This window comes from Piliocolobus tephrosceles, chromosome X (assembly GCF_002776525.5).
Source record: "Piliocolobus tephrosceles isolate RC106 chromosome X, ASM277652v3, whole genome shotgun sequence".
In the NCBI taxonomy this organism is placed as follows: domain Eukaryota; kingdom Metazoa; phylum Chordata; class Mammalia; order Primates; family Cercopithecidae; genus Piliocolobus; species Piliocolobus tephrosceles.
In genome coordinates this window covers 68,816,861-68,843,845 of record NC_045455.1, presented here as the reverse complement: position 1 = coordinate 68,843,845, position 26,985 = coordinate 68,816,861, and the positions used below count along the sequence as shown (strand labels likewise).

The 26,985-nt window shown below is 36.0% G+C and overlaps 1 protein-coding gene across 1 annotated transcript in view; it reads left to right on the top strand.

Annotated features, from left to right (window-relative positions):
- ITM2B (integral membrane protein 2B) overlaps nucleotides 1-26,547 on the top strand; it is a 28,971-nt gene extending 2,424 nt beyond the window's left edge. Inside the window, exons 2-6 of the mRNA XM_023187437.1 lie at nucleotides 18,358-18,486; nucleotides 20,705-20,911; nucleotides 22,618-22,728; nucleotides 23,292-23,442; nucleotides 25,643-26,547. Of these exons, the coding sequence (XP_023043205.1) occupies nucleotides 18,358-18,486; nucleotides 20,705-20,911; nucleotides 22,618-22,728; nucleotides 23,292-23,442; nucleotides 25,643-25,728 (684 nt within the window). The 3' untranslated portion in view covers nucleotides 25,729-26,547. The remainder of the gene's footprint in view (nucleotides 1-18,357; nucleotides 18,487-20,704; nucleotides 20,912-22,617; nucleotides 22,729-23,291; nucleotides 23,443-25,642) is intronic.
- The last annotated feature ends 438 nt before the right edge of the window (nucleotides 26,548-26,985 follow it).

Sequence of the window (26,985 nt, the reverse complement as noted above, 5' to 3'; positions counted from 1 at the left end):
TTCTGATCTTTTCATTTCAGAGCTTGGGCAGTGATTACATAATGTTCTCTGGCTCCTTGCGGGTGACTCTGTGGCAGCCACCTTGTCTGACTGCCTGGACTGGGAACACAAGCAGCCTTAATGTGTTTTGCCGAGGGCATTTCCTTTGCCTGCTTGGTTGAAAGAATCAAACCAAGCTAGTTAATGGCCCAGAACTCCTGAACAAGAGTTTTTCTTATCTTTAACCCTCCTATATCACAATATCCCACAGACCAGTGTTTTCCAAAATGTGCTCTTAGGGACCACCTCCTCTGGTATCCTCTGGAGTTCTGGTTTTAAAATGCAGATTCTGCTACCTTATGCCACAAGAATTCTGATCACTCTAATCGGCTGGCTTATATAACATGCATTCCAGTACTTTTGCATTGCTTCTGTCTTGCTGTTTTTTTCTTCTGCAGGGTGAGAACTCTCCGGAAACAGTTCCATTACCCCATTTCTCAGTCTTATCTTTTCAGTAGCTCTTAATCGAAACAGCCATTTCTGGTGATTGTTTTATCTCAACTAGCTTGCTGTTTATTCTTTTCCTGCATTTTCCCCTTAATTGTTTTCACCTTCCTCCTCTCCTAGTAGGCATAAAGCTCTTAGAGCTGTAGACAGCAAAGATAGGATGTATTTTGGGTAGCAAAAGTGAATTTGAAATTATATACATGTTTTATGCTATAGGCAACAATTCATTCATTTTTGTGTCTGTACTTTGAACCTTGGGAAATTGTTGTATATTTGCAAATACCAAAATACTTGATGTACTGTATCAGAAGACCCAGTTCTGTCATTACATAACTGTTTGATCTTGGGCTTAAATTTTTAGGTTTTCTGTCTGTAAGATGAGAGGGTAGGACCAGATGGCCTGTAAGGATTCTTCCAGTTTCAAAAATCTCTGAAGATACTAGGATTACATAATTATATTTGGCAGAAATTAAATGGTTTTAGTTGTGAAAAATAACAACTACCTCCTCACTCTAACCAGACTATTCCCTTTCTTCCTTTCGGTGTTTTACATGTTACATTCTTCCCTCATATCAAGTAGCAGTGGGTCAAAGAGAAAGGAGATGGGTAGAGGTATTATGTAATAAAGCACATTGTCACTTCTGTTTACCTCACAGTGAACAGTGAAGTTGTCAGCACCTCTTTGTTGCAGTGCCTGCTTATGAAACCCCTTTTCCAGTATCAGGCTGCAGAATAGCTTAAGCTTGCTTCATATGTATCCCTGCAAGTTGTTTTGCTGACAAATAGCGTTGCTTTCTCTCTACCCCACTTTGTAGATGTTCTTTAAAAGGAGAGAGAAAAGTAAAGTGCTAATATAGGAAAGAAAATAGTGGCAGGATGAGCGCATGAGAGAAAGCGAAGGCTGACTAGCCCAGTATGAGTTCTGAGTTACCCATGACAAATAGCTATTTAGACCCTGGTTCTTTATCCTTTCTGGTTTTCCCTATTCACACAATCAAGACTGAAGGTTTTGATAATTAAGCTTTTCGTTTGTGTTGGTGGTTTTGTTTGTGTGTGTTTGGGGCAGTGAGGAGAAGAGACATAAAATGCATGGCCGGCCATTTACTGTAATGTTGATATAAAGCTCTCAAGGGATTGAGAACTTGGTTCTCTTTAACCAAAGTGCATCTTATTACCTAGTTATGTAATTCTGTGTTTGCAAATATTAGCCAGTGAAACTTTTACTTTACATTTTGGTTCTCCATGAGGGTATTAATGTCTGAAGTGAGGGTTTAGGGCTGGGAAATAAATGAATTGCCTTGGTGCATCTCCAGTGCCTTGGCAGGACCTCCTGTGTACACATCCCTGATAGGACACTGCTGTTGCATATTGAGTATGCAGTACGCACAGGATTGTAGTCTTCCCAACTAGACAGAAATGCGTATAATATACTTGGCATGATAAGCCCAAATGACCTCATGGAATTCAACTCTGACATATAAAAGGTTTATGTGACTGGAAGTATTTTTTAAGCAGAAATATCTCAAATACATTTATGGTACAGACTCATTTAAATTAATTTAGAATTTGATTTACAAGGTGTTTATTGTGCATTGCCAAATCTTGACTTGTGTGTAAATGTACATAGAAAAATGTACTTAGTAGTCATTGGGGGAGATTTTATTTCTCTTAGTTTTACCATACCATAACTTAAATGTCTGGAGTGTCTATTCAAAACCCACATTCTTTTTCCAAAAGGAAATACTACTTTCTGAATTACTCTTTTAACTAAAGCTTCTTGAACTGCTTTGTATGTCAGTGTCAGTAAAGGAAGATCCAGAAAAAAAAATCTTTTTGGGCTACCAGTGAAATCATCCTCTTACTTTTTTGGCAAGTGTGGCATTTTATTAGAGCTTAAAGGCTAAAGGAAAAGAAATTAAGGACTTTAGACTGTTACTGCAACCTGTTAAAGGATTTGAGAATTCTGAATTTCTGAATGAGGTGATTTTTGCCTAAATGATGTACAAAATATTAACACTGGAGCTGTGCTTCACAATGAAGGTCTTTTACAAAGTAGACAGCTGAAAGTTGAAAATTGGAAATTACGGATATAACACTAAGGACATCATTTTTGAAAAATCTCCACTTAATTGTGGTTATCCCTTTTAATTAGTACTTACAACACATATTTTTAATAGCTTTAAGTATATCTACAATACGACCTCATTTTATAAGTGTTACCAACAATTGAGTGAACAAGATTAGTTTAAATTATTGTGCATTCTTTAAGCTCTTTTATTAGAGAAAAAAAGAACTTTTTGCAATATTTCTATAATTGTACTTGGGGAAAAATCAGGTAAGAATGAACATAGACTTTTTATTCTTAAACAGAAAAGTTTGAATCTTGAGTTGTAGAGATGAGAAAATTACTCTTGTTTTTATAGTAGAGAGATACTCTAATTTTTCACTTACTGTTTTATTTTTCAGTACTGATAAGTTACCAGCAATAGTTTTATAATGTTGAGCTAATATAAATACGACAAAAGAGAAATAAAATTTGCGCAGCTTATATGTAATACCACTTCTAAGTTAAATATCCTGGACATTTATTTGGGAAAGTGATACTAAGTATGGTGTTGGATATTATACTTTGAAATACTTGCATAAATCGTTTTTGGCATAGTTGAATTTCATACTTTAAAAAACCAGATTGGTGGATTTTTGTATTTATTTGAATGTTTAACTTTAAGGCTCAAATTATTATTTTTTTTTTAGTGAGAGCAAGTTTATTCAGAAAGTAAAGGAGTAAAAGAATGGCACTGCTTAGGCAGAGCAGCCAAGGCTCAAATTATTTTTAAAAGTTGTTGTTTTCAGAATGAGTTAAGGATAAAGCTTAAGTCTTAACTATTTTCTCTGCTTATATATGATTATAATGTTTTAGATTATTTTATATAAAAATTTAAAAAGATGCATTGTTAATTAAATCACTTGAATCTCTGCAATATCCAAAAGCAGACCCGTTTTTATGCTGGGGAAAATTATTTTTGAGAGCCAGTCTATTTAACTTTGCATTATCAGTTTTCAGTTTTTCATTTTATATAACTCTGTCCAATTCATTTTTTCCTTGCTCTTATTTTAATACTGGGACATAAAATTTCCTGTCAGTTTTACCTAGGGCAGTGCTAGGCATGTTAAGCAGAGAAGGCAAATTCTGTGTCTCCTGGGCTGAAGCAAATGAATTGTTGAAGCTGGGCTTTTTGCATATGAAACAAGTAAGAATATTCTTGGTTTTCCTGCCAGGCGTGGTGGCTCATGCCTGTAATCCCAGCCCGTTGGGAGACTGAGGCCGGTTGATCACCTGATGTCAGGAGTTCAAGATAAGCCTGGTCAACATAGCAAAACTCTGTTTCTACTAAAAATACAAAAGCATTTAGCCAGGCATGGTGGCACATACCTGTAATCCCAGGTTTTTGGGAGGCTGAAACAGGAGAATCGTGTGAACCTGGGAGGTGGAGGTTTCAGTGAGCTGAGATTGTGCCACTGCACTCCAGCCTGGGTGACAGAGTAAGACTCCGTCTCAAAAAACAAAAGAATATTCTTGGTTTTCATTTTTAAAACATTGGTCCAGTGTTGCTTGATCCTCCAATTTTCAAAGGCAAGCTAAAAATCAGTACTATTTTAATTCATACAAGAATTTTAGCTAAAAACACTTAAGCCATGGGCCACTATTTTATAACCTCCTTTAAAGTGGAACGCAGGACTGGCAAATTACAGCCGGTATCTTCAAATACTGCCTGCCTACTGTTTTTCTGTAGCCCATGGGGTAAGAATGATTTTTATATTTTTTAATGGTTGGGAAAAATATCAAAGGAATGATATTTCTCCTTTTTGCACAGTACTGTCACCGAATTGGTGGGAAGGGGCTGCTGCTATTCAGGAAGCAGTAGCACTAGCAGAATTCAGGCTATACAGTCATTTTTCAAAAGGTTTAAATTTTGTCTCTACCACTTACTGTGATACCTTGGATAAGTTACTTCAGTTCTCTGTGTCTCAGTTTTTTCATCAGCAAAATGGGGAAAATAATAGCACAATGTCTGGAAAATAATGTCACAATCATCTGTGACAATAATAGCACATGCCTGGAACAGAGTTAAAAATCAGTAGATTTCAGCTACTGTTATTTTTATTTATTTTCATTTTTTGAGAAGGAGTCTCGCCCTGTCACCCAGGCAGGAGTGCAGTGACGTGATCTTGGCTCACTGCAATCTCTGCCTCCCAGGTTCAAGCGATTCTCCTGCCTCAGCCTCCCAAGTAGCTGGGATTACAGGCACCCGCCACCATGCCCGGCTAATTGTATTTTTAGTAGAGACGGGGTTTCACCGTGTTGGCCCGGTTGGTCTCGAACTCCTGACCTCTTGATCAGCTACCGTTTAAATTAAAGTCCCAGTTTTCTCTCCTCATCATTCTTGTTTTGGAATATTACTTCTTATATTACTGTTACTGCTTGTCCCTACCTCACATGTCAATAACAATATTGTTGGTACTTTTTTCACAGCAAGGCATTCTGGTAAAGATTCATTCCTGCAACATAAAAACCTTTAGGATTCAGTAGTTGTACCCATTTTCATTTAAAAATGTTATTTATTCATTGCTTAATAGGTGTTAATAGAATTTGAGTTTTACCAAAGTAATACTGAATTTTAATATGCAAATACATAGTCCTGCCCTATGTCAGAGGAACACACTTTAAAAAAATTGTAGCATCATTGTATACAGTAAAATGCACAGATCATGAGTATACAGTTAGATAATTTTAAGTGTATATACCTGGGCTGTAACTCCCAGTCAAGCTGGAACATCCTCATCAACTCAGAAAGTTATCTCGTGTCCTTTTACAATTTGTTCTCCTTAGAGGTAACCACTGTTCTAATTTCTCTCCCCATAGAGTAATTCAAAGCAATCACATTCACTCCTTACCTTCTTCTGGTCTTTTATTACCATGGTGACCACTAGACCCTCTTCTGCCTTTGTGCAATTTAGAAAAAGATCCCCTCTCTGATGTTTTGGAGAATAGAGCATCAGCTAGATTCTAGACCTACTGATCCCCTTTGCCTGGCGTCCTTGTACTGGAAACAACCTGCCCAACCATACATGGCGATCTTAACTCCGTGTTTCTCATGTTTTGCTCCTATGGGGGTGGTGTGGAGGGCAACAGAGTCTCGCTCTGTCATCCAGGCTCGAGTGCAATGGCATGATCTCAGCTCACTGCAACCTCCGCCTCCCAGGTTCAAGTGATTCTCCTGCCTCAGCCTCCCAAGTAGCTGGGATTACAGGCGCCTGCCACCACTCCCAGCTAATTTTTGTATTTTTAGTAGAGACGGGGTTTCACCATGTTGACCAGGCTGGTCTTGAACTCCTGACCTCAAGCGATCCGCCTACCTCAGCCTCGCAAAGTGCTGGGCTTGCAGGCTGAGCTACAGCACCTGGCCCTCCATGTTTCTCTTTTAACTCCTTATTTCTCTAAATCAGTGGTTGTTAAACATTTTGCCCTGAGAACCTCTTTATACTCTTAAAAATTGTTCAAGATCCCAAAGAGCTTTTGCTTTATGTAGGTTATATATGTTTCCAAACAACCAAAAAGATTTAAGAAGACTAACAGTAACATTGTTTTACACTTGGCAGTGCCGTTTACTGAATAGCTTAATAGAAGATAGCCGGATTCCCCTATGAGCTTCTTCATTCAGTCTGTTGTAATATAGTGCTTAGCTTGTGGAAAATTACACTGTACAATTTTTATTGTATGTAAACATTGCAAGAGAATGAAAGTGAAAATGACAGTTTTATTATTTAGTTTATTAAACTAACACAGTCTTAGTTTTATTAAGAAAAATGTTTGACCTTGTGGATCCGCTGAAAGGTATTCCTGGACCACATTTGGAGAATGTGTACTCTAAATACTTGCTTATACTGCTGTTTCATGGTTTGTTTTCATTTGTTTTATTTTTTGCAGTTTTAGATAATACCTATTGATAATAGCTACATGAAAGGTGAATTTTTAGCTTTTTTCTGTGTATTTACACACTGCGCACGTAATCCGTTCTCCTGTTAATAGCAATTTCTGGTTCAATTGATATTTAGTGTTTTTTATTATAATTGACATAAACATTATTTACATTTGAATATTGTATACTTTTATTTTACTTCCTTTCTTGTATAACAACTTTTTATTTTCCTTGGATTTGATCATGCTTTTTGGGGCAGGAGAGAGGGTTCCTTAATTTTCTATATACTTACTGCTCCTTCATTTCTCAGATTCTGACAGCAATATAATTGTCTTTCTGTATCTTCAGACTCACCAGGTAACTCACCAAGTTTCTTTCTTTCTTTCTTCTTTTTTTTTTTTAAAAATGATTTCTTGCCTGTCAGTCATTAGTTGTCTAGTCCAGACTGGTTGCACTCTAGGTGTGTTGCCATACAAATGTCTTGAGAGTCGTAATCATCTTGGCAGAATTGCCTTTAGTGTCTTCATCACATGCTAGATCTGCAGTTTTATAAATCTGAAGAAAAAGATAAATTTTTTAAAAATCTTGCGTGTCTGAGAATCATTATTCCATACTCATATTTGATAATTTATCTGGGTGTAAAATTTTTCTCTCAGCATTTTGATAGCATTGCTCCATTATCTTCTAATGTGATGCCATTCTGATTCCTTGTTTGTACATGACTTTTTTTCCCCCTTTGGTTGTCTACAGGCTGGAGATTTTCTGCTTATACCTTTTTTTTTCTTTTATGCTTTCAGCTTTCAACATTTTTATTGATGTGACTTGTCTGCTGTCATTCATTTTCATTCTTTGTGGCTTAAGGTTTATTTGTTTTATCCCTTTACTATCACTTTATTGAGCTTTCAGGAGGAAGTAAACAAACATTTAACTGGAAATCAATATGAGAAATTCAACTCAGCTATCTTGATAGCTTTTTAAAGATTTGTTAGAATATTTCCTTTTACATTAAAAATTGACTTAATGATAATTAATAAAGGATAATAATGGAAACCATCTGAATTACTATTAGCATTAATTTGAGATCAGACAGGATGGTCTAGAAAGATTGATGAGGCATCTTCTGATCGTCCTCTTCAAAGTTCCAAGATTGTCTCCTTCATGAGGAATTTTAGAGGCAACTCATTACCAACTTTGTAGTTTTTTGCTTTGTGGCATTATTAAGTTTCACTTTTGTAATTAATATTTTGCCTTTTTCATTTATGTTGAAATGCATATGTGCTGGTGTGCCTTAGTTATTTTCCTTTATTGTTTTAAGTTCACATGTATATGATTTTAATACTTTTTGCTACCATCCTTTGTAATTTGATGAACAACAGAGAAAAGCCCTATTAATTTTGACAACATATTAAAAGTCGTATTACTGCCTTTGTAATAGTTCACACATGTAGGGCTTATTAGTGTGGGTCAATTTAAGTAAACCTTTTACAACAGTAGAAATTCACGCTGTGGGCCGGGCATGGTGGCTCACATCTATAATTCCAGCACTTTGAGGCAGGAGAATTGCTTAAGACCAGCCTGGGCAACATAGTGAGACTGCCACCTACACAAAAAAATTTAAAAATTAGCCAGGCGTGGTGGTGCACATCTGTAGTCCCAGCTACTCAGGAGGCTGAGGTGGGAGGATCACTTGAGCCCAGGAGGTTGAGGCTGCAGTGAGCCATGATTGCACTATTAGACTGTAGCTGGGGTGACAGAGCAAGACCCTGTCTCAAAAAAAAAAAAAAAATTAATTAAAAAAAATATATTTAATCAAAATAATTTAAAAAATCAGGCTATGTGGTTTCTGGTTAGAAAGGAGTATTATCCAAGTGTGACATGGTGTCTGTACTTCATTTATTACCAGAGTTAATTTGCCTAAGCTGTTTTAAGTCAGCTTCCTTAAGCAGCACATGGAGTCAAGATAATATTCAGACCTTATTAGCTCTGTGATATTACATAAGTAATTTTACTTCTCTGGGCCTCAGATTTATCTGTAAATGATGTATTGGATTAAACTACTTTCATGGTACTTCCATAGGGGATCTGTTCCTGAGAACTGTTCATATATTCAGAAGCATCTACTGGCTAGCCAGGTAGTATAACTGGAATTTAAAAATTGCTAAGTACTCCAGCTTTCAAGAAATGTTGTGTAGCTAGGAAAGACCAACCAGTTATGAAAACCAAATTAGTCACAACCTGTTTTAAATGCCTATATTTATTCTTAGAAGAAAATCACACCCCTGGATCCAAGAGCCAGGAGAGTGGTGGAATAGGGAGCAACATTCAATATTACCACTGAGTTTTTACTGCACATGCATTCAGTGCTAGGCAATAGGGCTCATAGGGTCAAAGCACTTCTCACATGTAGAGAGACAAATATTCCTGATCTCAAGAACTATAATTATTTTTTCTAGTAGTCATCTTGTTTAACATTTAAAATTCCAAACTTGGACAGAAATTTTCTCTTAACTGTCCTCATTTGAATTATGTTGTACTTTCAGATGAATATATTCGGAATTTTCTTACCAAAAGTTATGCATTTTAAATGAAATTACCCATATTTGAATATGGATGTGTGATAATTGTATTGTTGAAAGGCATTAAAAGCCAGCATTTGTATAAAAGTGAATCTAGAACAGGTTTGTTCTTTTTTTTCTTTAATCTTGACACTGGATTTTATAATGAATTATATAAAATTAGAGCGTTATATTGTGCTTAAAATTTTTAGGGAAACAGTTAGTTGATACTGGTAACAATGTGGACTCTAGTTTCATTCAGCCAGTGGTAGAGAAAATCTGTCTTCACCAATTTATCTCTGGTAAAGGATATTATTAACAATAAATAACATTTGTGTATAATGCTGTTGTTTACGAACATTTGCCTGTTTGTGCTAGTCTAGGCTTTCTTTTTGCCATCCCAGTGCCTTTTACTCACCAATATGAATTTGAAATTCTGCTAAAATTTCACTTTATAAAACGAATACAAGGCCAGGTATAGTGGCTCATGCCTGTAATCCCAGCACCTTGGGAGGCCGAGGCGAGCGAGGCGAGTGGATCAGTTGGGGTCAGGAGTTTGAGACCAGCCTGGCCAACGTGGTGAGATCCTGTCTCTACTGAAAAGACAAAAGTTAGCCGGCCCTGGTGGCATGTGCCTATAATCCCAGCTGCTCGGAAGGCTGAGGCAGGAAAATTGCTTGAACCTGGGAGGCAGAGGTTGCAGTGAGCTGAGATGGCGCCACTGCACTCCAGCCTTGGTGACAGCAAGACTCCATCTCAAAAAAAAAAAAAAAATGGATACAGTTCTGTTCAGCGTAGATTGAATAAACACTATAGAAATGATAGTCATGGCCGGGCGCAGTGGTTCACGCCTGTAATCCCAGCACTTTGGGAGGCCAAGGCAGGCAGATCACGAGGTCAGGAGATCGAGACCATCCTGGCTAACACAGTGAAACCCGGTCTCTACTAAAAATACAAAAATTAGCCGGGCGAGGTGACGGGCGCCTGTAGTCCCAGCTACACGGGAGGCTGAGGCAGGAGAATGGCATGAACCTGGGAGGCGGAGCTTGCAGTGAGTGGAGATCGCACCACTGCACTCCAGCCTGGGCGACAGAGCAAGACTCCGTCTCAAAAAAAAAAAAAAAGAAATCATAGTCATTTTTTAAACTATATAGAAAAAAGAATAGGAGATTTTAAACTTATTATTCATATATGTTAATATTCTACTTTGCACTACCTTGCTTGTCTCTGATACAAAAGTGATTAAGTTATGATCCAGCTCTAAATGCATTGCATTGATAGTCTGCCTTTTTTTTTTTTTCCAGTTCCAACCTATTTTTATTTAACCTAAGACTGTGCTAGTTTTATGTGATGCTAATAATTTGGTTCAAGTTTCATAGATTTCTCACAGTAGTTACATTATTATGCAATGACTTTAAATTTTATTTATTTTTTCTTTCTGTATTACTGCTTTTATGTTGCAGGATTTTTTAACAAAAAGTATGTTAATGAGAAATCTGTTTTGTAGACCTTGTCGTTTGAGATTAAGTTCTCCTTTTTAAACCTTTCCCATTTGAATTCCAGTACAGAATACTGCCTTAATGTCATTAATCATAACATGTTAGTATAATTCCCAATTTTGACTCTAAATACTAATTTTTCTTAACTAAATGAAATCTAATAATTGACAAAAGGTCAGAGGCCTTTGTGAAACATATCATAGTACTTACAAATATAGAGAGCAGCTTTCTATATAATGCCAGACACTTGGAAAACTGCTTCTTTTTTATGTGTCAAACAACATTTATCATGTGGACTTCCTCACTGCAGTTGAGACAGTAGCAATCTCATTTCAAAAGGCAAATTAAAAAGCAAAATTCAGATACTGATTTAAATGAATAAGAAAAAATGCAAACAAATGTTCGATGTCCTCATGGATTGTTAACTTTTCAGCCAGAGATTTTATGTTTTACATATAGCAGATATATTTGGTAATCAATGCAGTTAATAATTAGCGGATCACCACATCATGTCCTTTTGATGCTTTCATACTGAGGAAAGAAACTTAATGTAGAAACCAAGTGAATATGTCCCAGTCTACAAAACCCAGAACTCAAAACCCTTTATATGGAAAATTAGTTTAGATTGATTAGTTAATATAAATAGGATCCCAGAAGGAAGTATACCCAGTCATAGCTGGAAATGAAGATCGGAGTTCAAAACCTAGCAACAAGGTAGAAAAGAACTAGGTATATTTGGTCTCCAAGTAGGGAGAAAAAAAGATGAAAGGAGTTGAAAATACTAGAACATTAATGGGAAATCCAGTTTATTTGTTTTGTTTGAGAGGGAGTCTTACTTTGTCACCAGGCTGGAATGCAGTGGCGCCATCTCAGCTCACTGCAACCTCCACCTCCTGGGTTCAAGCGATTCTTGTGCCTTGGCCTCCTGAGTAGCTGAGATTACAGGCACAAGCCACCACACCCAGCTAATTTGTGTATTTTTATTAGAGATGGGGTTTCGCCGTGTTGGCCAGGATAGTCTCGATCTCCTGACCTTGTAATCCGCCCGCCTCAGCCTCCCAAAGTGTTGGGATTACAGGCGTGAGCCACTGCACCCAGCCGGGAAATCTGGTTTTTAAAAGTGCAAATCACTAAATTGTTTTAATGTCCCAGCTGTTTTTCTGTTTTGGAAAGCATTATACCAGCCAAACAACACATCTGTGGGCAGCTGGCCTATGCACCCCCATGTTTACCTGTGTCACCCAGCATATTTCTAAGTAACTAAATCTGTTTCTGAATGTTCAGTATATTTTGAGTTGAATATATTGTGTTGGATTTTTTTCTCTGTATATATTTTTTGAATAAATAGTATTGGTTCTTTTCTTTCTGTATATTTTTTGATAATATAATTTTTAACCCTAAGAGATAATTTCCTCTTTAGTATCCTGTTTACTAAAGCACTGTTGTTGCATTTGATATAGAAATGTAAAATATTATATCTGAGCACTTCGAAAAATGTCTCTTAAAAGCTTCTGTCAACCTGTAAAAAAAGTTCAAATAGAGGTGCCTAAGAATGTGAAGTGATTTGTTAGTTTGAGAACAGAATTAAAATTACATGAAAAAATATACATTTTTATTTAAGTTTATAATTGAAGCACATTTACTAAAGCCTCTTAGGGAACTGATTGAGGTGACCTAATTCTTAACTAATTGAAGTACCAGAAAAGAATTTGTCCTTCATTTTGTTTAAGATATAACTTCTTAAGTAATTTTATTTTATCATCTAATGCTGAGATTTATTTGAACTAGAAATTAGTACTGTGCCAGAGTGAAAGTGCTTCTGAAAGCCAGGTCTTTCTGTATATACTGTTGCAAGGTGGTTATAAGCCAGTGTGTGCTGCAGTGTCTTCATTTATAAACTGGGCTAAAAAACTTGAGGTTTAGGAAGATTAATTAGATAATAATTGTACAGCACCTGTGGGAGTTCTGTTACCTTTTAAGCGTGATGCAAGGTGCACCAGTTTTATTGCAGTAGAAGGGAGGAAATGTCTCGGTGACTTGTTTTAAATTAGGCCAGGTAAAGTTATATACCCCAGTGAAGAAGTTCTTGTTAGTGGTTTTTCTTTTTCTTTTTTTAAATTATGAAATATTTCAAGCACACAAAATACAGAGAACCTGAAGTGTATTTTGTACGTTTTGAAAGTCTTAAATATCACATACTTACAAAACACTTAAGTATATGGTGTTATATATTGTGCAACCTGCCTTTTTTGGGGGGTCAGCAATTACGTTTCTTACGCTTATCTAAAAATCAGCAGTGCTAGTACATTTTTTTATTTTTATTTTTATTTTTTGATAGAGAGAGGGTCTTGCTATGTTGCCCAGACTGGTCTCGAACTCCTGGGCTCAAGCAATCCTCCTGCCTCTGCCTCCTAAAGTGCTGAGAGTATAGCCATGAGCCACTGGGCCTGGTCACTATTTGAATCTTTTTAGCAGTATTACATGAATCTATAATAATTTATTTCAATTTTTTTTGTTGTTGCCGACAATGTAGCGTATATTCTTGGACGTATTTCCTTACATATTCAAAAGTTTATCCAGGATTTATACCTAGGAATGGAATTGCTAGGTCATAAGGTAAATGTATGTCAGAGGTGTCCAATCTTTTGGCTTTCCTGGGCCACACTGGAAGAAGAATTGTCTTGAGCCACACATAAAATACACTAACACTAACAATTGTTGATGAGCTGGAAAAAAAAATCACAAAAAAAAATCATAATGATTTAAGAAAGTTTATGAATTTCTGTTGGGCCATACACAGCCCATGGGCCACTGGTTGGACAAGCTTGATGTGTGTTTATTAGATACTGCCAAATGGTTCTCCAAAGCAATTGTACCTAAATTTTTGTCGAGTGGAAGTTCCCAAGTTCCCTTTGTTATACGCTTTTTCTAGCACTTGGTGTTAGATATTCTTTTATTGCCTGGTAGATGGGAACTCAGTTGATTTCTTCTCCGCCCTCTGTATTAAAATATAATTTACATGGAATAAAACTCATGCATTTTATGTGTACAATTTGATTGAATTTATGATAATTGTATAAGGCCGTATATCCACCCCAACAGTCAAGATATGAAACATTTCCATCACCCTAATAAGTGTCTTCACGCCTGTTTGTAGTCAGTCTCTCCTTCCCCAGCCAGTAAGCTGCTTTTGTCATTATGGTTTTGCCTTTTCTAGAATTTGATAAAGATGTAATCATACAGTGAGTAATCTTTTGTGCCAGACTTCTTTCACTTAGCATGTTTTTGAGATTCAGTCCTGATGGTGTGTGTTATTTTGTTCCTTTTTATTGCTATTTCATGGTATGAATATACCACAATTCATTCATTCATCAGTTAATGGATATTTGGGTTGTTTCTAGTTTGGGGCTAGTATATAAATAATGATGCTGTAAATATTCATGTACAAATGTTTGACTCAGTTGATTTTTGATTATTGATACTTAAAAATCTTGCCACCCTCTAATTAGTTTGAGTAAGTTCGACTCTTAGATTTTCTACATAGACAAATTATTTACAAATAATAACAGTTTTGTTTTCTTTTTTCTAATACCTAATCTTGTTATCGTTTGTGTGCTTGCTGTAGGATCTCTAGTACAGCGTTCAATGGAAACAGTCAACTTTAGTGGGCATTCCTGTATTCCTCAATTAAAAGGGTGTGATGAAGTATAAAGTTTCACCATTAAGAATGAGGCTTTCTATAGGCTTTTGATTGTTAGCCTTACTGATGTTAAAGAATTTCACCCTTTGCTAGTTTGCAAAGATTTTTTTTTTTTAATGGAAGTTGAATTTTGTCAAATCTGTTTTCTGTATATTTTGAGATAGTCACGGGGTTTTTCTTCTTAAATCTTACGTGGCTTTTTCTTTAAGTAAAGCTTACTCTTTGAAGTGTTAAAATTTAATCACTCTAAAAACACTTTTAATAAATCTCTTAGATTAAAAACTTTTTAATCTTGAGCATACTTTAATCCCTTCTCCATGACTTAGATTGTATTATGGAACATCGTTTATCTATCATACATGGTGTTAATTCTTGACTATAAATTGCTCAAGGTAGAAGCCATGTCTTAATCACATTTGAATTTCCCACAGGATCTAGCACAGTATATTGCAAATAGCAGGCATTAATAAATACTGAACTAGGCTACTGCTCTTGCTAAATAGCCACAGTTTGTTTTACGTTATGAATTATGTTGCATCTCTCCCTTCCCTCATTATCATGCTGGCTGCTGATACGACTTTTATGACTCATAAATAATTAAATAATCACGCTTTTAAAAAATATTTATCTAAGCTGGCCAGGCATGGTGGCTCACGCCTGTAATCCCAGCACTTTGGGAAGCCGAGGTGGGTGAATCACGAGGTCAGGAGATGGAGACCATCCTGGCTAACACAGTGAAACCCTGTCTCTACTAAAAATACAAAAAGTTAGCCCGGCATGGTGGCGGGTGCCTGTAGTCCAAGCTGCTCGGGAGGCAGAGGCAGGAGAATGGCACGAACCCAGGAGGCAGAGCTTGCAGTGAGCTGAGATCGCGCCACTGCACTCCAGCCTGCAACAGAGCGAGAGAGACTCTGTCTCAAAAAAAAAAAAAAGAAAGAAAGAAAATTGATCTAAGTTTTATCCACTCATCAAATATATAAGTGCCAACTAATGCCACGCCCAAGCTTGGCTTGGAGCTGCCTGTAATGCAAAATGAATATGAATGGATACTCAAAAGATCTTATAGCCTAGTAGAGAGAGGATCTTTATGTGAATTATTCTAATGAAAGAAAAGTGATCACTAGGAATTTAGAGAGAAAAGATTAGATAGACCAAATTGAAGATGTAACAGCTCTTCTATGAAGTACATGATGGTGGTGCATAGGTTTGGGGTCTATAATCTGGCTGATCAAACACTCTTGTTTATTTCCTGATTCTTAAGCCACGTTTCCCATTATTGAGGTGCTGAATAAATTGACTTGTGGATAAGTGAAGTATTTTGTAAGTGAAATTCCTTAAGAAATTGAATTTTTAAAAAACTGTAATAGTGCTGAGAAGTGATTTTTGAATGAACACGAGAAGTCAAACTCTAGCATGGTTTACAAAGGTCTTTTGTGACCTGCCCCAGTTTCTTGTCCATCATTTCTCATACCCCTTTCCACCATATTGGGCAGTCCAGCCAAAGCACATGTGGCTCTTGGAAATGTCATGCATTTTAGCTCCATAATTTTTGAAAAATCTTTGCCATATATATAATTTCCTTTAACTCTGTCTTCTGCTGAGGTAATGAGTATTTGTCCTTTAACATTCCACTGAAGTATTTTCTCCCTTGGGAAGTCTTCCTGAAACTCATCCCCTCTTATGTGCTCTCTGTGCATTTTCCTATTAGAGCTCGTATCGTATTTATTTCCTTTTGTATATTTGTCTATTTTTCAGACTGATCCAACTGGTCTCTTTCTTGGCAGAGCATCTATTTCCAGTGCCTAGCACAGCTCTTGGCACATAGTGGACATTTATAATTTATTCTCAAAATGATTGTTGAACAGTTAAAAATGATATATTACAATGTCTTGAAGTTTGTCATCAATTTGCCAGTTGGGGCTGCATATTCTTTTACAGATGTCTGCCTGTGCTGTTTGACTATTCATTTATGTACTATTGGAAGAGAAAGCCTGCCAAATGGGGTGGGTGTGTGCGCACATTTGGCTGTCTCAGCAGCTGTTACCAAATGTTGGAAATAACTATTTCCATCTGTCATTTTCATCCCCCCTACTCTCCCTCCACCCTAAAATTAATTATGTTAGGAACAATTTCTTACCTCCTTAGATATTTATGTCAGACAAGGGCTCAAGCAAAAGATGTATACTTTATCATTAAAGTTTCATAATACCTTATGACTCCATGGAATTCTTGTAACTTTCTTTTCACAGCTGGGATATCTTACATGGCTTGATAAGTTCTTCAGACTTATTACATTAATTCCTTGCAATACACTCATTGTCTTACACACATAGTATATTGACACGTGCTACAGAAACCATGACATTCTCATAACAATGGACTGATTCTTAGAATAAACAGTATTTGTCGTTCGATGTTAAATTCTATATTTGAAATCTCAACCTAAGAAAACACTATATCGCATCACATTGTTCTTGGTTGCTTCAGCATCTGGGATTAGACCTTTCTCAGTGGTATCATCTTAGAATTTTCTCATCTTAGAATTAAGATAAGTTTCTCATCTTAGAATTAAAAACATATAATCTTAGGTTTCATTCCTAACTGAATTATTGCTTCAACCAAATCTGTGTTCTAATACAGAGGTCCCCAACCACCAGGCCACAGACCAGTACCGGAACTGGTCTTGGCTAGGAACTTGGCTGCACAGTTAGCATTGCTGCCTGAGCTCCACCTCCTCTCAGATCAGTGGGGACGTTAGATTCTCTTAGGAGTGTGAACCCTATTGTAAACTGTGCGTGTTAGGGATCTAGGTTGTGCGCTCCTTATGAGAATCTAATGCCTGATGATCTTCTGAGGTGGAACAGCTTCACCCCGAAACCGTATCCCAACCCCTCTCAATCTGTCTGTGGAAAAATTGTCTTCTACGAAACTGGTCCCTGGTGCCAAAAAGGGTTGTGGAGGGCTGTTCCAGTAACCCATCCTGTTCTTGAGCATCATTCATAGTTTTTCTTCCTAATTTTATATCCTATTAGATAGGTTTAGGTGAAGTCTACCTTCTCCCTTAATCCTACCCCATATTGAGTTTTCCAAGTAAAGGACAGAGTCATGTACTTCAAGAGGCCGTTCATGTATACTATGAATTTTTGCAGTCTTTACTATTTATTGAGTGACTACTTATTTAGGTATCTTTGTTTTCTTAGCTCTTTGCACGTGAACTTGGGTACAAATCAGAAATTTGCTGTAATTCTAAAGTGACAGAATAGAGGCATCAGGTTATAAGGGCACAGGGAGGGAGGAGTATCTAGGAATTATGAATGTCATGACCCCAAATAATGTTCTAATACTAAATTGTTTTTAAGTGGATAAAAATGAAAATTCTATAAAATTTTGTGCTGGTTTTGTTTCTTGAATTTATAAGTAAGTTTTTATCATTGAATATTTTCTCATTTTTTTCTACTGCTTCTATCTTTAAAAGAAAGTGAAGAATTTTATCAGACATGGTTTAGAGTAGAGCAGTGGGATAATACGATTATGTATTTCTCTGTATAGAATTTTATCCTATTTTTTGAAATTCTAATTGCTTAAATAATTTTAGTATCATTGTTTATTCTGTTCCTTATTTTCCTGTAATTTTTTCTTGTGGATGGTTTAGAATAGTTTTATACCTGGTATGAGATATAAACCATCTGTAGCAGGCCTAACACATAATTTCATAAATGATCAGATAGAGAGATGCCCTGGATTTATAATTTACAAGGCTCATCATCATATTATATGACTAAGTTGTAGCATAACCTCTTCTAAATTATTAAATTTTAGAAGGTATCACCAAAAGTTGTGCATGCAAAATAAAAATTATGAAGTGTATCATTGCTTGAGTCAGGGTTAGCAGGTGGGGTGTTGAGATTAGAAGTAGACAACTCTCCTAGAGACCAATGTCCCAGTCCAAGAACCATTAAGATGAGCCCTGGAGCTACCATTTAATCATTCCTGGGTTGATTTTGATGAGAGGCACAACTCCTTTGGTCTTTATGTCTTTATTTATTAAAATGATAATCCATGAGGTTTTTCCTATCCTGAGCCTTCTGTTATTCTGTCTGGAGATAAGATACTTAACTGTCTTTTTCATATTTTAGGACCCAGATGATGTGGTACCAGTTGGCCAAAGAAGAGCCTGGTGTTGGTGCATGTGCTTTGGACTGGCATTTATGCTTGCAGGTGTTATTCTAGGAGGAGCATACTTGTACAAATATTTTGCACTTCAAGTAAGTGGAAAAATTATTTTGTGTCTCTAATTTTTTTTTTTTTTTTTTGCCTCTCCTGATGTGCTTTACAGAATTGTTTACAACTTGCTGTAAGCTTATACTTTTTATCTGTGACCTTCAGCCAGAGTGGTAGTTCTATTTTAAAGCTGTGTTTAAACATCTCTCCATGATATGTTTGCTGAGCCCATCACACACAGTCACTAAAAGCAGAGTAACTTGAAATGTTGCTGACTAAAGGATTTATTTAGGTCATTGGGTGATTTTACTAACCTTTATTTTCCTACTATAATTAAGGGTTGAGAGGAATAGTATTATGAATTGCCAGTTGAATAAATACATCAGCCACAAATGTTGTCATGTTGATAGGCCATAACTTGATAGTCAGTTTGGACTCCCTTACGGTCCTACTGTACCCTTGGGCCCAGAGTACAGTAAGACCATGTCTCTGCTTCTTTTCCAGTCACTGGTTTCACTAAAGAACTGGGTGACTTCAGCGGTGATATTGAAATAACATAGGATGAAAGTTGTTTATAACTTTAAGTGTTTAATAGTAATCCCAGTGGGTTAAGACAAAGGTTTTCCTTCTGATTAATTATCATTTACAATCTATTTTGTGATATATTTCTCTTGGCAATAATTCAGAAGATTTTTTTAGGAGTTTTGAAGGGGAAATTACTTTCAAGGTTTTATAACTACTTCAGCTGTTTCAAAATTTGGAGAAACAGTTGACAACTAGACTTATTAAAATAATTTAAATAACTAATTTTGAAACATTCTCAATTTCGTGCTCATTTTCTGTGTTGTTCAAGATAATCAATCACGTGTTGATAGACATTACCAAAATACTAGTCATCTTTTTTAATACCGTTTTTTTTTTTTACAAGAAATACATATAGTATTTTAAAAAATCATTGCAATTCCATTTTCCGGAGATAACATTTGGTGCATTAACTGTTTTTTTGTTTGTTTGTTTGTTTTTTAACGGAGTTTTGCTCTTGTTGCCCATGCTGGAGTGCAATGGTGGGATCTCGGCTCACTGCACTCTCTGCCTCCCGGGTTCAAGTAGTTCTCCTGCCTCAGCTTCCCAAGTAGCTGAGATTACAGGTGCCTGCCACCACTCCTGGCTAATTTTTGTACTTTTAGTAAAGACAGGGTTTCCCCATGTTGGCCGGGCTGGTCTCGAACTCCTGATCTCAGGTGATCCACCTACCTTGGCCTCCCAAAGTGCTAGGATTACAGGCGTAAGCCACCACGCCTGGCCTGGTGCATTCACATTTTATATACCCTTAGTCTTTATTGTGTGTGTAGAGTGTGTGTGTGTGTGTACATGTACTGTGTGTTTCGTTTTTTTGAGATGGGATCTCACTCTGTCACCCAGGCTGGAGTGCGGTGGTGCAATCACAGCTCACTGCAGCCTCAACCTCTTGGGCTCAAACAATTCTCCCACCTCAGCCTCCCCAGTAGTAGCTAGGACTACAGGTGTGTGGTACCATGCCCAGCTAATTTTTTTATTTTTTGTGGAGACACGGTCTCACCATGTTGCCCAGGCTGGTCTTGAACTCCGGGCTCAAGCAGTTCATCTGTCTCAGGCCTCCAGCCCCCAGAGTATTAGGATGACAGGCATGAGTTACTGCACCTGACCTTATATACTGTTTTTTCTTTTTGTAAGAGTGAGACAGTAGCATAAAGATTTGCTGTAATCCAATATTTTCCGCTGAATTGTGATGTAAAGGGAAAATTAGAACTACTTATATGCATATAGAAATTTCAGAAACATTATCCCTTTTTTGGCTAATAAGAAAAAAGTCATTTAATTAGTAGACCATATCAAAACTTTTTAATATATTCTTTCAGAAAAACTTGACTAGTTTTGGAATATATTCTTTTATAAAAACTGCTTACAGCTGGAGTAGGTCTGTTGTTTCTTTATATTTATTTGTTACTGGATAGCTAATTATTTTTATGTTCTATTTTCACCTACCACGAAAAGTAAAGGGAAAACCAGCTGCCTTTCTTCTTTTGAAGCTGTTCTTTTACAGTGCTTCAAAACCTGATCTTAAAGAATATGTTAACTCTGTAATTAAACTGTCTGACTTGTCATCTAAAAGCAAGAGTTTGCAAGCAAAATGCTATTTAGATAGAGGTGGCAGCTTAAGTAATGCTTATTTAAAAACCTGTCTCATGCTGAATTGCTGAAATGAGTCTTTAAACTCTATAGCCAGATGACGTGTACTACTGTGGAATAAAGTACATCAAAGATGATGTCATCTTAAATGAGCCCTCTGCAGATGCCCCAGCTGCTCTCTACCAGACAATTGAAGAAAATATTAAAATCTTTGAAGAAGAAGAAGTTGAATTTATCAGTGTGCCTGTCCCAGAGTTTGCAGATAGTGATCCTGCCAACATTGTTCATGACTTTAACAAGGTGAGCCAAGTGTCTAGAATTGTAGAAAGAATGCAGGTTCTGTAGTTTATGCTTTTTGTAGTTTTAATTTCAATATTTGCTAATTTATTATATTTAGAGTTCAGTTTAATAAACTGTCAACATTTGGTGGGCTCTGCTTTGTCTGAAGCAGACCGTGGTGACCCAGCCTTCTCATTTCTTGTCTTTCCTTCCCCTTAAAGCCCACCTCATGACTGTTACTCCGTTGCTGACAAACTAATATTTTTTATATGTTCCCACATTTTCTTAGATAAGAGGTAATTTATGTTCCTGTTTTTTGGTAGCATTTTCAAAATCAATAATTTTCTTAATCTGTTTTTAAGTTCTCGTTCTACATTTTCCCCCAGCTTTTGAGCATTTTTATGTAATGCAGAAAAGTTGAATACCCAAAATCCTCCACTTTGTTCCAGATATTGTCATATTTGCTTCATCTCTTTTTCTGTCATTTGACATAAGTACTTATGCTGTTATCTCTCAAGAATGAGATGTCCTCCTACGTAACCACATCATTATCACATCTAAGAAAATTAACATGATCTTGTAGGACAGTAGTCCCGCCTTATCCATGGGGGATACAAGCTAAGACCCCCAGTGGATGTCTGAAACCGCAGGTAGTACCAAACCCTATATATACTATGTTTTTTCGTATTACTGTACATATATACATATGTTAAAATTTAATTTATAAATTAGCCATAGTAATAGATTAACAATAATTAATAAAACAGTTAAAATACTATAATAAAAGTTATGTGAAGGTGGTTTCTCAAAATATTTTATTATATTGTACTTACCTAGGTATTTGTGGACTGTAGTTAACTGAAGGTAACTGAAATTTAGGAAGCACAGCCTCAGATAAGAGAGACTATTGTATTTAATATGTTTACATTTATATTTGTGTTTAAATTTCCCCAATTTTTGTCCCAATAATTTTTTGTTTTTTCAAATCAGGATTCAGAGATTCAGAAGTTCATGTATTACCTGTGATTTTTGTGTCTCTCTGTATAAGCTTGCCATTTTGAACACTCCAATATATTACTGAAGTTAGCTTTGCAAACATTTTGTGCCTGATACATCTGATGGATGTTTAGAAACCAGTTTGAAAATTTACTTATTTCAAGGAAATAAACATCTAAAGCAAATAGTAAATAATAATAGCGAATACCGAGCTCTTAGGAATCAAAATGTTATTGTTTGGTTTAACTTATTCTTAAAAACCATCCTATGAGACAGTCTTTCTCAACCAGCATTTCTCATTTGAACCATAGAACACAAAATCATTTAAATGACTGTTTCTCCAATGTTCTAAGGATGGTAATAGTATTCAAGATACATACAAGAAAAGTTAATCTTTATACACAATGGACAGATAGCCTTAGAGGGCATTTGAGCTTATAAGTGAGAAAGTTAAATCGCTTAATTATATAATAAGTATTTGCAGTTAATTTGAATATGTATTATTATTTATTATAGAAATATACCCTTGATGAGCATTTTATTTACTGGTAGCAATATTTTTTCCTCTCCCATTCCCACCTCCAACTTTATCCAGCCAAATTCTGAATTTGTTGAAATGCAAGTGATTTATACATTCTAAAGCCAATTTTAATGATACAAATTATTCTTAAAAATCCAGTTGCTGCCTGTTTTGCTATTACTGTGACAACACTGTATCTTTTTCTTCCCAGAAACTTACAGCCTATTTAGATCTTAACCTGGATAAGTGCTATGTGATCCCTCTGAACACTTCCATTGTTATGCCACCCAGAAACCTACTGGAGTTACTTATTAACATCAAGGTATAAGAATGTTGACTATTTTTGATGAATGATGCCTTTATAGTGTTTTGGAATACCCTGTTGAGAAATTAGCCCTATAGGAGCTCATTTTATCAGACTGTAGTTAAGAATTTTACAAGGAGGAACTAATACGGTTTTTGTTTTTAATGTTTTATATCTTGAAATTGAAATACAATTTCTCAAATAATGTTTTAAGTTTTCCTAAAGAGCCAGAGAGTAAATACTAGCCAACTACTTAATTCTGGTGCCATAGACAATATGTAAAACAAATGAACATGACTATATTCCAAAAAAAAACTCTACTTATATTATAAAAACAAGCCGGGGGCGGAGGCTCATGCCTGTAGTCCCAGGACTTTGGGAGGCCTAGGTGGGAGATTCGCTTGAGCCAGGAATTTGAGACCAGCCTGGACAACATAGAACATACAACAAACAAACAGATGGTGGGTAGTAGTTTGGCAACCTGTTCCATACCATAATGTGTAAGAATTTTGTCTTGTTACTCTAGTCTACTCAATATATGTTCTGAGATAGTCATGTCATGTATTCTTTTCTGAATGTAGGCTGGAACCTATTTGCCTCAGTCCTATCTGATTCATGAGCACATGGTTATTACTGATCGCATTGAAAATATTGATCACCTGGGTTTCTTTATTTATCGACTGTGTCATGACAAGGAAACTTACAAACTGCAACGCAGAGAAACTATTAAAGGTAATACTTTTTAAATGTTAAAGTGTTGGGCAGAAAAGTTCATTGCATTAAACTAGATTTAGGTGAAGCCTAGTCATTGTTACCAATATACTAGCCATGAGTGAGATAATATTGTGTCGTTATATATTATTCCAAGGTTTCTATAGAATTATCTTAATTCTATTTAATAAGTCCGCTCTTTTCAGCTGTAGAGAAAAGGTCAGTGTGAAATGTCATTGCCTTGAGATGCTGGTACCTCATTTTCCATCTCGTTAGTCACCCTATCCAACTTCGCATCCTAACCACTGTGGTTCTGCCATACTGAAAGGGTTTTCATTATCCAGAGGGTCTCTTGGGACCAGGTCTTCAGCTGTGTTTTCAGGGATCTGGATACTAAGCAGGCTGTTTGCCTTTTGGATCATATTGGGAATAATCACTGTCAGGGTAGTTGGAAAGGAATTTGGGTGAAGAATTAAGAGCATTGATACAACTAATGTTGTAGCTTTGCCAAATCATTTAACCTTTATTTTCTCACCTGAAATATAAGGATTACAATATCTCCCCGTTTCCTTTTAAGATCATTGTGAAAATAAAAGAAAATACATGTGGCAGCTGTGGAAAGTAAGAAGTGCCATTCAGATACACTGTGGTGTGATTTCTTTGGAATTGTGTCACCCAGTAAAAGTGCTTTCCTGGCTTTTTGCTAGCATTTTAAATAATACTGTTCTCTCATCTCCGGCTGTTGAGTCATCTGAAACCAGCTTGATTTCATTTTTTTTTTTTTTCCCCAACTTTTATTTTAGATTCAGGGGGTACATGTGCAGGTTTGTTTCAAAGGTATATTATATTATCTGATGTGAGGTTTGGGGTACAAATGATCCCATCACTCAGGTAGTGAGCATAGTACCCAATAGGTAGTTTCTCTCTCTTTTTTTTTTTTATTATTATACTTCAAGTTCTGGGTTACATGTGTACAATATGCAAGTTTGTTACATAGGTATACAGGTGCCATGTTGGTTTGCTGCACCCATCAGCCTGTCACCAAATTAGGTATTTTTCCTAATTTTATCCCTCCCCTATGCCCCCACCTCCCGACAGGCCCCAGTGTGTGATGTTCCCCTCCCTGTGTCCATGTATTCTTGTTGTTCACCTCCCACTTATGAGTGAGAACATGCGGTGTTTGGTTTTCTGATCTTGTGATAGTTTGCTGAGAATAATGATTTCCAGCTTCATCCATGTCCCTGCAAAGGACATGAACTCATCCTTTTTTATGGCTGCATAGAATTCCATGGAGTATAGGTGCCACATTTTCTTAATCCAGTCTATCTTTGATGGACATTTGGGTTGGTTCCAAGTCTTTGCTATTGTGAATAGTGCTGCAGTAAACATACATGTGTATGTGTCTTTATCGTAGCATGATTTATAATCCTTCGGGTATATGCCCAGTAACAGGATTGTTAGGTCAAATGGTATTTCTAGTTCTAGATCCTTGAGGAATCGCCACACTGTCTTCCACAATGGTTGAACTAATTTACACTCCCACCAGCAGTGTAAAAGCATTCCCCAATAGGTAGTTTTTCAACCCTTACCTCCTCCCTCCCTCCCTCCCTTCCTTATAGTCCCCTGTATGTATTGTTCCCATCTTTATGTCAGTGAGTACCCAGTGTTTACCTCATACTAACAAGTGAGAGCATTGTAAGGTAGGTATTTGGCTTTCTGTTTCTGGGTTAATTCATTTATGATAATGGGCTCCAGCTGCATCCATATTGCTGCAAAGGACATGATTTCATTCTTTTTTATTGCTGTGTTGATTTCTTACATTTAAAAATGCTCTTGGTTCATGATTTTTTTTAAAGTCAGCCTTACACACGCCATGAAATTTACCCTTTTTAGTGTGCAATTCTGAGTTTCCACAAAGATACACATGGTTTTGCAAGCACCACCATAGTCAAGATACAGAACATTTTCAATACCTTCAAGTTCATGAATTTGTAAGCAATCTGTGTAGCATTATTGATGTTGTTGTGATCTGTCAATATATTAATAGTTCAGAAAAGGGAGAAAAATTATTTTTCTTCAGCATAAACAAATTCAAACTGTGGAAGTTTTTGTGGAGTATAGAGTGAAATACTTTTATACATCTAAATAATAACTATAAAAATAAGTGAATATTTATTACTAAAGAATCAAAATTTCAAAAAAATTTTTCCCTCTCCAACAGGTATTCAGAAACGTGAAGCCAGCAATTGTTTCGCAATTCGGCATTTTGAAAACAAATTTGCCGTGGAAACTTTAATTTGTTCTTGAACAGTCAAGAAAAACATTATTGAGGAAAATTAATACCACAGCATAACCCCACCCTTTACATTTTGTGCAGTGATTATTTTTTAAAATCTTCTTTCATGTAAGTAGCAAACAGGGCTTTACTATCTTTTCATCTCATTAATTCAATTAAAACCATTACCTTAAAATTTTTTTCTTTCCAAGTGTGGTGTCTTTTATATTTGAATTAGTAACTGTATGAAGTCATAGATAATAGTACATGTCACCTTAGGTAGTAGGAAGAATTACAGTTTCTTTAAATCATTTATCTGGATTTTTATGTTTTATTTAGCATTTTCAAGAAGACGGATTATCTAGAGAATAATTATATATATGCATACGTAAAAGTGGACCACAGTGACTTATTTGTAGTTGTTAGTTGCCCTGCTACCTAGTTTGTTAGAGCATTTGAGCACACATTTTAATTTTCCTCTAATTAAAATGTGCAGTATTTTCAGTATCATATTTAACTATTTAGAGAATGATTTCCACTTTTATGTTTTAATATCCTAGGCATCTGCTGTAATAATATTTTAGAAAATGTTTGGAATTTAAGAAATAACTTGTGTTACTAATTTGTATAACCCATATCTGTGCAATGGAATATAAATATCACAAAGTTGTTTAACTAGACTGCGTGTTGTTTTTCCCGTATAATAAAACCAAAGAATAGTTTGGTTCTTCATATCTTGAGAGAATCCACATAAAGGAAGAAACTATTTTTTGAAAATTCACTTATATATATACAGTGAGTAAAATCATAGATTTTTCTTTAAATAAAAATAAGTCATTTTAATAACTAAACCAGATTCTTTGTGGATACTATTAAAATAACATTTAAGCCTCAACCTTGAATGATGTTGTTTAATATAAAATGCTTTTATTTTTGATGGAAGGGCTATCAAAGCCTAACGTTTCCAAGAAACATAAAATAACTGTGCTTCTCTGAGAATGCCCCCCTCAGAAATGGAACATTTTGAGTTAATAATGATGATTCTTATATTTCTAAGGTTGCTTCCTCTCTGAAATAATTCAGAATCCACCCCCATTTAAAATATCTATGATTCATTTCACCTCAAATTCCTAAGACAAAAAATGTCAATTCTGACTTTAGGAAGTCAGAGTTTTTAAAGCTTCAAACTCTTAAAGGATTTGGTCTAGAAACCAATTCTAATTCAAAAGGATATTATTTACTCATGGCTGTTCATTTCATTTCAATAATATTGTCAGAGCTTTAAGCCA